The 15863-nt window shown below is 45.5% G+C and overlaps 1 protein-coding gene across 16 annotated transcripts in view; it reads left to right on the forward strand.

Moving 5' to 3' along the window:
- Positions 1-498: 498 nt before the first annotated feature.
- The window catches only part of PARD3 (par-3 family cell polarity regulator), a 426698-nt gene continuing 411333 nt past the window's right edge, over positions 499-15863 (forward strand). For all 16 annotated transcript variants that reach the window (XR_008462802.1, XM_009896928.2, XM_054171475.1 and 13 more), the window contains exon 1: positions 499-925. Coding sequence is in view for 15 of the 16 variants with exons in the window: in XM_009896928.2 (XP_009895230.1) it covers positions 806-925 (120 nt within the window). In the remaining variant the exon portion in view is untranslated. The remainder of the gene's footprint in view (positions 926-15863) is intronic.

The following is a 15863-nucleotide window of genomic DNA, read 5'->3' on the forward strand; positions in this document are numbered from 1 at the left end:
TGCCTGTGGTGGCCCTCCCCAAGCTGCGGGAGGGTAGCAGAAAGCTGCTGCTCCCCACAGCGCACCTTCCCTCCAGATCAAGCGTCTTGCTCTCCCTGCACTCATGTGTTTGGGGAAGAGGGGCCGCAGGCACTGCCCGACCAGACCCAAGTGCACCAGCGGGGTGAGGGCCGAGGATTTTAAGTGGCTCCTTGTGCCGCTTCAGCCCCCAGTCCCGTCAGGGCAGAGAGAGGTGGCTGCCGCCGCATACCCTGGGGCTCGGTCCTGGCACGCCCCCGCCCCGCTGGGACCGAGCGCCGGGCCAGCTGTTTTATTGCTGGCTGCCTGGCCCCGCTAGCCATACCCGTTCCGTGCCGGGGACCATCAGCTCCCCCCCTAACTCTGGCCGCGCTGCCCGGCGCCCCGCGGAGCCGGCCGACTGCCCCCGCCCCGCCTCACCACCCCACGCCTCCGGAGCGGGGAGGCAGCGCCGCCAGTGCCCCGCCCGCCGCCGCTGCACGCCGGGGCAGGCGTCGAGCAGGTGGCCGCAGGCAGCGCCGCGGCATGTGAGCGGCCCGCGGCTCGCCGCTCGGCCGCGCTCCCTCGGGACGGCAGAACCTACCCCGCTGACTTGCGCTGCCCTCCCCTCGCGGGGCCGGCCGCGGAGGTAGGGCAACCGCAGCAGCGGCCCGGCGGCGGCGGCCGGGGGCTGAGCGCCGCGCCCCGTCGCGGGGCGGCCGTGGCGGAGGGCGGAGGGGAGGAGGAAGAGGAGGAGGAGGAAGGCTGTGCGGGGCCGGAGGGACGCGGGAGCCCTCGGCCGCGCAGGATGAAAGTCACCGTGTGCTTCGGGAGGACGCGGGTGGTCGTGCCCTGCGGGGACGGGAACATGAAAGTTTTCAGCCTGATCCAGCAAGCAGTGACCCGGTACAAGAAGGCGATCGCCAAGGTAAGGGGCGCAGGGAGCGGCGCCTGCGATCAATATGGCGCTTCCCGGAGCGGGTTGGAAAGCGAGGGGGAAAGTCCGGGCTGCCCCGCCGGGGCGGCGGGAGCGGGGCCAGGGACGGGCGGCAGCGGCGGAACCCTCCGGGGAGCGTGTACTCGGCGCTGCTGAGGGGAAGCCGAGTTAGGCGGGGAGGGGGGAGCGGTGGGCCGGGGATGGGGGCGGCCCCTCCGCGGCGGCTAGCACGGCCCCAGCGCGGCTCCCCGCGGGCGCCTGGCGGGCCTCGGCCCTTTGTTCGCCAGTGCCTGGCGGCGAAGTGGCGGCCCCCGGGGGTGTCGGGGCCGGGGCCGTCCGAGCTCGGCCGTGTAAGCACCGCAGGACCGGCCGTGCCGGGTCTGCCCTAGGGCGGCCGGTGGGGCCGAGGCGCCGCGGGCCGGGCGGGAGTCGCCGCGGAGGGTTGGAAATCCAGCTCCAGGCTTCCCGGCCCTCCAGGCCTGGCAAGGAGGGCGGAGGGAGGGGAGCCCGCCTCAGGGGCGTCCGGTGGCCCCCCGCGGGCCGCCCCTCCTGCGTCGGACCAGGGTCCCGGGGCGCTAGAGCTGCGCGGCCGCCCGCGTATCGGCCACGCTACCTCAGTCCTGGGGGGCTGTGGCGAGGAAGGCTGCGCCTGTGCGTGAGGCATCCGCGGTGCCCCGGGGTGCGGGGAGCGCCGGCCCGGCCCGTGGCGGGGCTGGTCCCGGGTGCCGCCCGCGCCAGGCTCCCTCAGCCCCATGTTGAAATCCGTGTCAGTGGGTGTGCAGGCAGTTGCACACTTGGCTGTCCCTCCACGGAAGACTTGTTGGGCTTTTCGGGTTTTTTTTCTTCCCTTTTTCTTTTCTCTTTTTTTTCCTTGCTTTTCCCCCTTCTATACTTTCTGTTGCTGCCAACTTCTTTTTAATCAATAGTTTGTTGGGACGATGTGATCATTGTTGGCTGACAACTTGAGCAGTGCCCTTCCCCACTGCTTTACCATCCAGGCAGTTGTGTGCTTTTCCTCTTCAGCCCTTCTGACACTTTGGAACCTGGAAGTTTTGCTTTGGGAAGTGCTGATGCTCACGCTCTCTGAAACCTGCAGTGGAAGAAATACTATGAGCAGTCTATGGATTGATTTGAGGTGATTCCTAAGAAAATAGAGATACTTTTTCTCGAAGAATTCAAGTTGCTGAGGGAAGTGTAGTTGAGGTTTCCATCACCTCCCCACTTGATTCCTGATGGCTTTCAAGAGGACAAGCATGTTCTCTCCATGTTTTTGTTACTTCAGTAACACAGTTGTACTTCTGGCTGGAAAAAGACTAAAATGATTCACTAGGACATTGCCGTGGCTGCATACCAGCTGTTGTTTACATTGGGCAGTCTGCACACAGGAGACAGTGGCTGAAAGTTAAGGTAAACCAGCAAAGGATGAAGTGCATCCCTTGGGGGAAGCACTGACTGCCTCATCAGGCCATTCAGATGAGAAGTCTTTGCAGAGTTTGTTGATCAGTGTTAGAACATTAATAAAATAAATTATTTTGACGTGTTCTGTTCTAAACTCGTGGCTTGTGTAACTCACATGGCGCTGGGCTGCGTGCTGGTTTCCAACTGTTAAATTGCATTAAGGGATGGTAATTACATTCTGCAGTGTAATGTTAACCCTGGAAGTGATTGCAGTAGTGAGCATAGCGGAAACACATGCCAGTCACCAGGAAAAGGTGAGATGATTACAAATGATGTGGGGTTTGTTCAGGAAAGAAGTGGCCCACCTGTGGAACGATGGAAGAATAAAAATGTAGCTCTTCCTTGAATACACTGATGTAGTTACTAAAATGTTTGCAGAGGTGTAGCCAGATTTTGACTGGCCCCTAATCCCCAAAGCTCTCCATAACGTGATGGTTGTTACTTGTTAGTGTTTATGTGGTGGTTATGCTACGTGCCCATGGTATGGACTTGAGGTAGCTGTAATTGCTGAGATTATTTCTCTTATATGGAAATACTGTGGTTGAAAACACAGTAGCAGAGTCCATGGCTTTCTCTGAGTGTTGTATATAGTCCCAGACCTTACTTGTGATGTCCCAGACCTTGCTCCTAACTCACATTCAGTGAAGATTTTCTGTGGTGATATTTAGGTAGTAAGGAGGTGGATCCTCAGCGTCTCTTAAGTAAGTGTATAATGCTGTTCGCTGTGCTCACTGCAGAGTAACATAGTAATTTATGGTTTCAATGTTAGGATTTCATAGATGACTGTCTTTTTATAGTAGTTAGGTGGTTTCTTTCTATGCTAGTGTAGCAGTACATGACCAAATCACTTCAGAAAGTGATGAGAGGGAATAAAGTAATTCTGAAACTGAGTGGATGAAAGTATGTGTGCACATGTGAAAGTGTGATCTGACAGCTGGTGTCAAACAGAGACTGAAATCTACTTCACCACCACTGTGCTGTTCTGGAGGAAAAAAAAAGTGGAAGATAATTCAAAATATTTGACTTGAGTTTCTGGTTTTCGTACAGGGCAACTGGCATTTTCTCATCCTACAAAATTGCGTCTCCTGTATGAAGCAGTTCTTCAGGAGAACTACTTGAAGGCTCTAAGAACTGAGTTGTCAGCCCTTTCATGATTGCCTCCCTCTTTGTCATGGTTTCCAGGTTGTGATTAGCAGTAAGAGATCTGCGCACAACTACTTCTGACATACCTGTGCAGTCATGGTGAGGCAGCCTGGCATTGTGCTTGTGGAGTGCCAGGAGTGAGTAACTTCAAATTTGACCTTGATTTTCTGGCTTGGTATTTAGGTTGAAGAGACATGTTGAGAATGGCAGAAATACTTTTGGAAATAAGTCCACGTAATAGTAAGCTCCTCTCTGTAAAATGGGAAGACTTACAAAGCATGTAGATAACACACCCAGGTACTGCAGTCTGTGGTTTTGATTAGGATTCATAACCATGAAGAAATTGATTCTGGGTTAACACTGCTGCCAGTAGTAGCTCTTCAGGTACAAACTACGTTATTAACACATCAGGCTGTTCCTTTGCTTTTATTCCAAAAGAAGCTTTCTGTCTGAAAAACTGATGTTTGAAAAGTCCACCTTGTCCAGGGCACCAATCCATCATGCTTATGGAAACCTTGTGGCAACCTAATGATGCTCTCTGTTTGTGTGGCTGGACTGATGCAGCCTCTGGCACAATTTCAGAGTGAGTGTTAGTTAAATGAGTGCAGTTTGGGCAGGGGGCATCTGGCTTGAGAAATGGTAGCTGAGTTCTCTGAACCCTACTGGGCAAGAGCTGTGCGGGTTTTGTGTGGATGCAATTCTCCTTTTGGCTTCCTAGCAAGTAATTTAATGATTGAAACGTGCTGGGGAGAAGGTAAGAGGGACTTTGAGGGGATGAAGTCAGCCACACCTGTGTGTCTTAGCACTAATGACAAGAGGTGATGGGCTGCTCCAAAAGAGAGCAGACAGGTGAGATGAGGCATATTTATCAAATGGTTGTCCAGAACCTAGTGTTAAAATGTAGAAAATGATGATAAAAACATTTAATCAAAAATAAACATTTGTGCATCTTATGGCTTTGGTTTGATCTAGTTGTAGCCAGAGACCATTCTGACTTTTTTTAGTGACTTTTAACTCTCTTCATAATCTTTGTGTGCTTTGGGCTTTTGGGGATATTTTAAGTGTTTTGACTTCTTCCTGTTCTTGCATAGGTAATGGGTGGGTATGTTATTAAATTAAAAATTAGTGTTTCGATGTTGTCTTTGGTGATGATAAGAATATGAAATAGAAAGCAATAGGTTTGAGTTGTTCAGTCTCTCATTCAGTCCTTACAATGTCTCTGGGACAGCTCTATTGGATATCCTGTTTGCCGTGGACTTGTAATGATGTCGTATGTAGGAGGGCTCTTGAGACACCTTTCCCTTCCATCTTACCAAATGCTGTGGGAGATGAAAGGTTTTTTGGGTTTGTGATGTGTGAGACAAGTGCTTAAAAACTGACATACATTAATGTCTGTGAAAAGAAATTGTAATCTGCTCTTCGATAGTGCTTGAAGGCTGATAAGAAATGAGAACTCAAGGAAAGTTGGCTGTGTAAGCAAAGGGAACAGGTGTGAAATGAGCATGTACTCAGTTTGTATGTAGGCTCTTAGGCCACCCAGAGCGTTAAGCTTCTTGTCTTTGGTGGGTCTGTTATTTTTTGTCAGGGAAGTGTGAGAGGGGAAGCTTGTGGTCTCAATGAATGTGTGAAGCTCTTTTTCTGTTTTAATTTTTAATCATCTTTTCTTCATCCCCCACCTGACTGGGGCTTCTTAGATCACTTGCTTAAAAGTCATCTCTCAAACTGCAGGTTGTGTCTTCTCCCCAGAAAGGAATCACCCCCATCTCCCCACTGATCCCTCCATGATGTTCAGTTGACTGTTGGTTACTTCTAGCTCCTACCACCATGATGAAGTCTCTGGGACTCCACATTTAGTATTGGCTGGGTAGTACTGCAGTGATTTGCCTGAGGTTAACCAGGAGAGCCCAGATTCTCTGGGGCTGCTGACAATTTTCTCCTGGTGGCTCTTGACCTCTTGGCTGATTTGGGCTTCCAACAGCAGTGGTGAAATCCAGTTGACAGGTATCATCACTCTGCTGTGGCTTGGTGAAAGCAATGAACAGCAGTGGAGAGATGCTGATTTTTGAAAGAGGAATACTGAAATGGATTCCTTCATCTTTAGAAGGCTGTTTTGTGATCTTGTAGTTTGGGAACTGGTGCTAGAAATACAGCAGTTATGGAAAACTTCTTTTTAACATCATTTCTCCTGACTCCCTGTGTGTTTTCAGCCAAGTCAGTTCTCCTGTCATTTGTCCTCACCTGTCAACATGGGTGATTATTATGCACTGCACAAGAAATTGCAGGGTAAAATTGGGAATGAGCCTTTGGATCAAGTGTGGCAATGGCTGTGGATGTGTCTTGCATGGAGGCTTTGCTGTACAGTAGTACTGTGCCCAAGTGACTTGAGGCTTGGGAGGTGGGGACCTGCATGAATCCTGCTGTAACCTGGACAGGACTTTGCTGCAGCTTCTCTCTGCCAAGTCTTGCTTGTGTTTCAGTGTCTGTGATAAAAGAGTGAAGGCTTGTCTTGAGCAGGCCTGAGAGCCATGCTGGGGCTGTACCCCTGTTGTTTAAGCAAACACGGTAAATGCTTTTGGGATTATTCAAGGCTAATAAAGAGGAAGACTGAATTCTGTAGTGCTTATGAAGAAGGACATAATAAGTGGACATCGTGTAAGCCCTTCAGCTCTGAAGGTGTTTTCCCAAGGGTATGTGTGGTAATACCATGGTTGGCTGATGTGAGCAGTACCTGTCTGGATGGGATACGTTATTGCTTTCAGTTTGGCATTAGGTGATTTCCCAGCATTTCAGTGTTACTTAACAGTGATCAAAGTGAAGAGTGTGTTTGTGGAAGAGTGGTTTGAGAGTGATTTCCCTTGGAGCAAAGGCACCATTCAGCTGCTGTGGAGAATTGCTATAGCTCTGAAGGGATGACTCTGCAGGAGCCTGTGAAAGAGCTCAGAGAACAGTTCCTGGAGGCAATTCAGGTTTAGGGAGTTGCCAGCCTTTCTTCTCCTGGGTGATAGCCTTCCACCGGTGGAAAACCATCTGATTCTCATAGCCTTTTGCACTTTAACTTTGGCTATAATGGTCACAGATGTTTTAGTTCTCTTATAAAAACACCACTGGAAGTAACACTTTCTCATTTGTACCAGACTATGACATCTTTTGGTCGTGGCACATTTAATCTGGTAAAATAAGATGGAGTAAATGGGGGAGAAACACTGGTGATGTTAGTTGTCCAGACTATAGTTCATGTAGCTTTAAAACAATTTCCTGGCTCTTCAAAGGAAAACAAACCTTTTCATCCAAATATAAATTGAATGGATAAAACATGCAACAATGCTGAACCAATGCTTATGTATATTGAAAATATGGTGGAATTCTTCTGACATCAATCCAGACTATAGCACAGATGTTCTCACTCAGAAATATTTTGTGAGCGGTAAGAAAATAAAAAGTGGAGCAAAAAGTATTAAAAAAATTCTACTATACTTTATGCCATCTGTGCTTTCTTTTTCTCCCCCCTCATTTTTAATAGGCATTATATATTTTCTTTGTTTCTTTGAGGTCGTTTTACTGTAATGCTCAGCAAGTCTGGTACTGGAAGATACATTAAAAAAACTACCAAAACCCCCAAACTGCCTCTGAACTAAGTTGCACAGCCTGGTAGTGCTGTTTTAAAAAGTGAGGAAAAATAAATACAGCAGCACAGACAAAGGTACTTGTCAAAATTACTGATATTATGAGTAGAAGAGAAATGATTCATATTCTAAATTGGGGGAAAAATTAAGTGAACATTGAACATTGGGGCTTTTTTGTTTTTGAGGTAATAACTGTAATTTTATTTGAAATACTTTACTAATGCCAGATGTTGTTGTGTGTGTGTTTTTTTTCCTTACTGGTAGCCTTAGTTATTTTCTCAAATCGGTTCCAGATACTTATTAAAGCAGATAGAATTTTAATAACTTTTTTGTTGCAGTATATGGTGGTCTTTTTTTAATCAAGTAGCAGGCACGTGATAGTAAATTATTCCTACTTTAGTATCTTATCATAGGCTGGTACACATTTATAATCTATTTAATCCCAAACAAAAAGAGATTTCTCTGCTAAAACTATTGGGGTAGATCTACACACTATGTCTGAGAGCCAGATTCTCCAGTGAAGGGGAAAACTAGTAAAGACCTGTTTCTGTGTGAAGGGGTGGCACTCTTGCTGCCCAGGAGCAGAGAGAAGCATCCTATGGAGCTGGGTCCTGGGATGCTGCTGTGTTCCTGCTAGGCATCATGCTCTGGTGCTGGAGCAGTCAGCTGATGTTGCTTCTTGGATCTATGTCTCCAGCTCATCAGGACTTGCAACAGAGAGAGGGCTGGCAAAAGGGAAAGGAACGTGGGGAGAAGGGTGCTCTTCTGTAGGGGAGGGAAAAAAGGATGGGATATCCTTGGAGAGTGGTGAAAGCAAATGCTTCTGGGATAATGTTAGATGTGCCTTTTCTGTGCCTGGTGCCTGTCCTTTCACACGAGAGGGAAACAAGAGTTTGCATGGAAGTAAGACCGTAGTGGAGCAACTGATAAATATAAAAAGCTGAAGATGGGAAGAAACTGCTTAACTCAGTGCCCTGGAAGTAGGTGATCAATTTAGGAACAAGATGAAAAATGGACCTTGGGGGTACAACAGATGTCACCCAAAAGGGCTTTCCTTTTGAAAAGAAACCTGTGGAATTTGTTATAAGAAGCTCCCCTTTTTGGGCAGTATGCTTGGTGAAAGTAGTGAATCTCTGATTTGGTAGGGAAAATAGACCCTGGTTTGGAACAGCAATGCCACATTTTTGGACATACTTTCCACATTCTCTCATGCTGAGTCTGCTGCAGGTGCTGCAAGGTTTCTTATCTCGCAGGAGGACCAAGCTGGCACATCCTTAGGAGTTTTCTTTTTAAGTGGCCACATTTACAGGACTTTTGTTCTGGGTGTGCATGTCTTTACAGACTCAGAATGGCAATTTAAAATATTTCTGGGGTTCCTCTCATGTTACTAATAGGAGAAAAACAATACTAGGTGAGTATAAAATGTTTTAGATGGTGATAGGGCTTTTAGGAGTGCCTGTGTGTTTGTGTGTGCACCCACTTAGGTGTTTTCATTTGTTTGAAGAAATGTAGCCACACTTACTAAATGAACAAGTACTTTCACCTTACCCCATCTTTTTTGCATGTGCTTTCAAAGTTGTTGAGCTACTCTGTCTTCCCCCTAGGCAAAGGCTGCAAGTTGTTTTTTTTCTCCTCTATTAAATGTTGTAAGCAAACTCCTACTTCTGAGAAACTTGCAGAAATGCTGCTCTGTGTGTGTATAATGAGAAGAACAACTTTGTTCCAAGTTCTTGGAGGCCTTCAGAATGGGAAAGAGCAGGAGCAGAATTTAATCGAATATGGGGAAACTACTTCTGGAGATCAGTATCAGTATCACCAAGGTTGGAAGAGACCTCAAAGATCATCAAGTCCAGCCTGTCACCACAGACCTCATGACTGGACCGTGGCACCAAGTGCCACATCCAATCCCCTCTTGAACCCCTCCAGGGATGGTGACTCCACCGCCTCCCTGGGCAGCCCATTCCAATGGCGAACAACTCTCTCAGTGAAAAACTTTCTCTTCACCTCGAGAATGCTGGATGCTGGAGTACATCTGAGACCAAGTAGCTCGAAACTTTTGTTGTTATAATAACTTAAAAGACTGTTGAAAAATAAATAAGTGTAGAAGCTTCAGAACCTTTAGGTTCTTTACTAAACCGCTAAGTGGAACAACAAGGCTTGATTTCATTTGGTCTCTCCAAGAACCTGTTGCACCAAGTGTTATTTGCATTTTCCAAAGTGTGCATTTGTTTGTGCTGTCAGTTTTTTTTCCCCCTCTGCCTTCCCGCGAAGGCTGCTTGCCTGCAGCTGCAAGTGCTGGGAAGCTGGCCAGCTACCAAGTACCAAAAGAAGAAGAATTTAAGCAGGCAGGCTGCAGTGGCCAGCCTGTGGTGGCCGGCTGTTTCTGGTGAATGAGTTTCTGACCTCGCTGTGGCATGCAGCCTCTGAAGATGAAGAGGGAAAGGGTTTTACTCCCCTTGGATTTTTCTCCGGCCTTTTAGCAGTCTCAAGCTGCTGGAAGACTGAAATATTAGGCTTTGCTCAAAGTTAAAGAATTGCTGTTGTAGTGATTTAGTTAGTTGGAGGGTGGTCATCTCCATATATCTCACTTGTTCTGGTAGATGTTTCTGTCTTTTACTAGAGAGAGGTGAGTGCTGAGTAAGAGGAGTAATGCTGCTTGCTTGCTGAGGGAGAGGAGAGGAGCCTGGACCAGCCATGGACGTGGTGCTCCTGGGCTGAGCTTTCTGCTTCCACAGGGCTCCTGTGAGCTGTGTGAGCTGCTCAGGCAGCAGTTTGGGTTGGGATCAGTGTAAGGATGTGTCCTGAGCTGATTCTTTAACGCTGATGGAGATGGCTGCTTCTGTTGGTGCACTGTAAGTCCCAGATGGGGGAAAAGTCCCTGCACAGGAGATGTCTCTTCTGTCCCAGTTCAGAGTCCTGTCTTCTGGGTTCATGATGCAAGTTCAGAGAGTTGTTTCCACATCCTATATTGAACGGTTTTTTTCCTCTGTTTGTTGTTAGAATCCAAATTCGAGGAGACAGATGTATTCTGCTCTCACTGAGTTTTCTTACTGCTTTTTCTAGTTTTTCATCAAATGGAAAAATAGCACACTTAAATCTGGTTTCTAATAATCCTGAAAATTTTGAAGTTCAAATTAAGAACTTGCAAGAAAAAAAAATGGAGTGGGTGATACAAGTAGAGCTTTTAAATTGGAAATTGTCTGTTAGTGTAGGCTCTGTGTTGTAAAACATCCAGTGAATGTGGTTTTAAATGTCTGTGACTGTACATGCAAAATATTTTTGTGTTTAAGTGCTGCCATTTATTTATAGGGGGAAAAAAAACCCTCTATTTTCTACACAGCTAATCTGATCTAAAAAGAAAATGCTATGTTCTGTGTGTAAATAGGAGTATTTAACTTGTGGTTATATTAGGCAATGGAGCATTGTTACCCTGTGCCCATCAATCACTCATGAATGTAATGCTTTGGAAAACTAAACCCAGATGTTAATATGCATAAAATGTTGTTGTAATAAGTGTCTTATCTCTCCTTTATTGGCATAGTTGTTAGGAGTCTAATTCTTGATGACCCTTTTGTTGCTTTGGTGTTGCTACAAAATAGTTATTGTTAGCTTGAAGCCCCCTGCTCAGTGGGAAGCCGCAGATAATACGTATCCAGTATTGTACCTTTTGGGGGTCATAAAATAATGAGCTTAAGGGATTCCTGGTCCTCACCCTGTCTGTGGAGGAAAAAAGTTTCCTTTGCTGTTGTAATTCCCTAGCTGAGGAATGAAAGCAGTGGTGAAGGGGAGCTAGCTTGTATGAAAAGCTAATTTGTGCCGCGTTAAATATTCTTTTGATATTTGAATATGTAGTAATTAGGTTGGATGTGCTGCTGTTTACCTTTTAGCATCTGGAGAGGTCTAAACAAGCTGCTGAAGTGAACTGTGTCATAAATCTGCTGCTGAAATTTTGGTTTTGACAGTTGTGTATTTCACATGGAGCCTAAATCTGCTTGTTGTGGGGGTATTTCTCAAGTGACCAGTGACTTGTGGGAGAATTGTTGAGGTAAATGGCTAAGGAAGGGTTAAGCAGCAGTCTGGTGTCTTTCTGCAGGCTGTGGGGGGTGATCAGGTAGATCCAAGTGGGAGTCTCCTTTCTAAAAATGCCCTCAAGGTGGGCCTGTAGCTGCTTATGCCTGGATGCTGCTCTACTGACCTAACTTTAAAAACGAACAAGCAAAGTTCAACATTTACCCTAACCATCCACAGTCCTTGAATCCACTTTGTGGGAAAGGGTCTGGTTTGTTCTATATTACTTCCATTTCATAATTCATCACTGGCTTGGTCTCACAGCAGAACAAAGTTAAAAGGGATTCCCACCACCCCTTAATTTTATGTGAAAGTTATTAAACTGTTGTGAATCTAAATCCCAATAAGCCAGCTTTGTAAAATGTATGCCCTGTTTTACTAGTGGGCTGCGTTGCCTTTATTAAACCACATATGTCTGTGATTAGACAGCGTGCAAAGATTGCTTTAAATCTAGCTGCCTTCACTAATTGCTTCTAATTCAGTGTGCCAGTGTTATGTTGCTTTCTGAATGGCTTTGTTTCCAAAGGCTGGTGGATGCTGAAGGCCGTTGTAGATGGAGATCTGGTTTACAACACAAGCAGTATACATTTTTTTTCTGTTTGGTTTTGTGTGATACTGCAATAAGAATCCCTGTGTTTTCTATAATTAATGCTTTGGAAGCATGCCATTTTTCATCTAGAATTTTTCTGTTGGTTTTTCCCCAAAATGTTTTTCCTCTCTGAACTCAAGTGTGCAGTGTCATAATCCACTTTGTGTTTTATGTTATTCTTCGGCATGAGCTACAAGCCGAGATGGGAGGCAGAGGTCTGAAACTGGTTTATAATAAACAGCCCCATGCAGCCTGCCTTTCCCCTGATGTGCTGCTCAGCCTGCCTTCAATGAACACCGCATGGGTTCAGATTTGTTTATTGTACCTAGATGTAATAAATAAGAGAGTCTGTTCTTTGCAATCACAAACTGTGCCCTTCTCAGCATCAACAGCAAACGGGGCAAACTGGTGCTGCTCACCTGCTTGTTTTTGCAGCATGTGAGAAGCTATCAAACACTGAGCTCACAGATACAAACATTTATGTGTTTTAACTTTGTAGCTCCCCTCTTCCTCCATCTGAATAAGCAGGCCTACAAATCCAGCATGATGTGTAAAAACTGCGTTGTGGAGTCCTCTCCCCCCATTTCTGGCGTCTGTTTTTATAGTTTGTTCTGCAGAACAAATCATCACATCACTACCAGCCTCTTTCAGAGAGCAGACCACAATCTTGCAATTAAGTGCTCCTAACATCTGTTGGTGATACACCAGCAGCAGAACAAGGCTTTTAGCTTCTATTGACTCTTGTGCTTTGGGAATGTTCTTAAATAGAGAAGGGACAAACAAAATATCAAGAGCAATGTTATTGGGCTGCTGTGGTGTATTCCTCTCTGGGAGATTAACAGTGCTAAAAACTTGCTTTCATTATAGGATGAACTACTTCAAACTGTCTTTATTTTTAGCATGGAGGTAAGATTATGCATACCGGCTGTACAGGCTGTTAGTAAAGACAAAACATTTTGTGTCCTTGCACAGTTAAATATTCACTAACTCAGCCATAATTCAGAGATCAGAGTGTCTTCAAAGAGGTTTTAATATGACTCCAGTAATGTATTCTGAAAAGCTGAGCGACACTTTTCTTTGTGACACATCTTTCTTACTCCATTTTAACAAATTTCCAAGTGCACAGGAACCTGAGTTATGGAAAGAGGTATATGTGGACATGGATAGCGGAGACTAGAAAGGCTGTGGTTGGATTTAAGGAAATGATTGCAGTGTCTTTTGGTTCCTTACAGAAGCACTGGCTGAGTCCTGTGGTGAAGATACAGGAAATCCCTAGTTAGTTTTGCTTCAGCGATGCTGTGATTTGAGAAGGGAAATGTCTCTATCGCTGCCTTGCTTTTCCAGGTGGGAGATAGGCACAGAGAAGGAATGGGCTCCTTTTAATCACTGCTCTCCTAGCACAGCCCTGTGTTAACTGGGGAGCCAGGCAGATTTATTCCAAATGTGGGAGCAGCATCAGGTGTTCCTGTGGCTCATTCTCTGCCAGGACCTCATGAACTGTTTCACAACAGCATGATGTTAACTGCAGCGAGACAGTACTTGTATAAAGTCCTGTGGTTTTTCTCTGCATCTTTGCATTACCTTAGGAAAGAGAAAAGGACTTCGCTGCACTGGTTGTCTGTGATGCACCAAGTGGTTATAACAGTGTGCAACACCCAAACTAGGAACAAGGAGATGGCTCTCCAGGGCTCTTTCCCCTTAACAGAGTAATGTCCTTCTGTGCTTTGCCACCTTCTCTCTTTAAAAACCAAATCCACAAACAAATGTAGTGTGACTTTGGCAAGCATGTCATGATCTGCATGGAGTATGTGGAGAAGGGAGGCACAGGAGATTGCTGACTGGTCCAGGACCACACAAGCAGTTAGGCACCAAAGTGGAAATAAGCACGGACCTGCTAGCTCCTTAACCACAAGACTATCTTTCCCCTCTAGTAAGGATGTGGTAAAATATTGTTGTATTTAATCCTTCTCCTCTCCTGTAGCTTAGCCTCTGTTATATCTCTGGCTGTTGAAGAGAAAGTCTCTTCCTCTTAGAAGTGGAGTCTGTCATGTTAATCTGCTTAATAATTTCTGGTTCTTATGTAACTTTCCTCCCCCAAAAAATTCACTCATACCGTGGTTGAAACTTTTATATAGCAATCTGTACTTGGCAGTGGGGATGTTGATTCCAGTATTGCATACCTTTTTAAAGGTTTGTAACTTGGAATGAAAGCAGAGGAAATGCTTGTTTGACTTCAGTATAGCTATCTGAAGTGATTTATGAGTAGTTTGTTTTAATGACATGCTGAAGCCAGAAGAAGATGTCAGTGATACATTTGGTTTAAAAGAGAAGTGCAGAGAAGGGAGAATATTGATCCAAGGTAGTGGAATTCAAATCCATTTGTTTTCTTTCTTATTAAAATGCTGTAATTTTCTTGTAACACAGGAGTATTGTGAGTAAGGTGGTCATGAACAAAAAAACACTGAGGTAGTCAAAAAGTGCTCTCAAGTGTCCAGCTGATGCCAGTAGAAAAGAACTGTCATCAAGTGTATGCGGTTGTTGTGGATTGATGGGGCTAATTGCCTTGGTCCCAATGCTGCTTGTTGACTACTGTGCCACTGATGCTGATTTAAAACTCCACCTACCAATTCTTTTTAATGTGCTCTACACTCAGTGCTAAAGAAAGTCTTTTCCCTTTGTAGCTGTTGGTGGTTATAATGTCGTGTTCAGGGTCTCTGTGTTCGGGATAAGCAAACATACAGAGCTGCAGTAAAACCAGAGCGCCAAGAGGGGAGTGCTCCTGTAGCACCTATTAAATAATGCTAAGCCTTGAAAATTGAGGTTTTGCAATTTATAATTGCATCCTAAACCAGCTTTTTAAAAATGACTGTATTAAGTTTGGTAAGTGGTGATTTACTCCTTTGTTGTTTTTAAAAGACCTACTCCACCACAACTGCTGTTTATTGTTACTGCTTTAGTTGAAGCATTCAGGTTCTGTTCACAGCTGCCATAGTTGTTATCTCCAGCACTTTGCAGACATGCAGCTGGTGGACTATGCAAATGGAGGCATTTGCTAAATAATTCTACATGACATTACAGCTATTGTTGTTTTTTTTTTAACTCCCTTCCAAACTTCGTGTTTTCAAGTGACTGTAAGCCTTTGTCAAACAGGCTGTTATTGGGCAGGAGGACATACAATGTGAGGCAGTTTCTTGAAACTGGAAAGCCTGAGAGATTTCAACAAGACCTAGAAACAAGTATCTCTGATTTACCTGCAGTGTTTTGTGACATAGCCTTCTTACCCTAGACCTCTCTCTTTGTTAGAAAGCCTCATAGACAATAAAAGCTGCTTGTATTGAGATGTATCCATCCTGAAGTGGACAGTGCTGATGCTTTGCTTCCTTTGCTGCCTTTGGAAACTGCTGTTTCTGAGCTGTTCAGTGGCATCAGTGTTCTGGCTTTTTCATCAAAATCAATCCTGTTCGTCTAGTTTTTAGGCTCTACTATGTTTTTCTGACACAGTTTCTGATTCCTGCAATTGGTTGTTGCATGACAGTGTCACCTTGCCTCGCGTCTATATGCACCTCAAAGGCTGTGGTTTAGAACAGCTCCTGGTCCTTGGGCATGCTGAGTTCCTTCATGATGCTATGGAAGGAGATCGTCAGGAAACTGGTGCTTCAGTTGTGGTCTTTTCTTCATGTGTTGTGCCCTGCAGTAGAGAAGGAGAGGAGATGGTCTGCAAGTGCTTATTAAGCATGTATAAACTTCTCTTCCTTTGCTCTGCCACTTTGTTCCTTTTTTTTTTTCTTTCTGTCTTTGAGCTTTTTTGGTGGTCTTAGGCTGTTCCCTGTATCAGAACTACAATCAAGGAATTCTGTACTGTCCTATTAATCTTGCATCCTGATGACACGAGCTGTTCCTTAAGGCATGCAGTAACAAAACAAAAGGGGTGGCTGGTGGGCAGGGTTGATTCCAGCAGTGTGCTTTCTGCCCAGGCTTTGTCATGCTCTCATACGCCTGAGCTCGCCCTCTGAGGAGCATGCAGACCGACAGAGTGTTTTTTTCAGCT

This window comes from Dryobates pubescens, chromosome 21 (genome assembly GCF_014839835.1).
Source record: "Dryobates pubescens isolate bDryPub1 chromosome 21, bDryPub1.pri, whole genome shotgun sequence".
NCBI lineage: Eukaryota > Metazoa > Chordata > Aves > Piciformes > Picidae > Dryobates > Dryobates pubescens.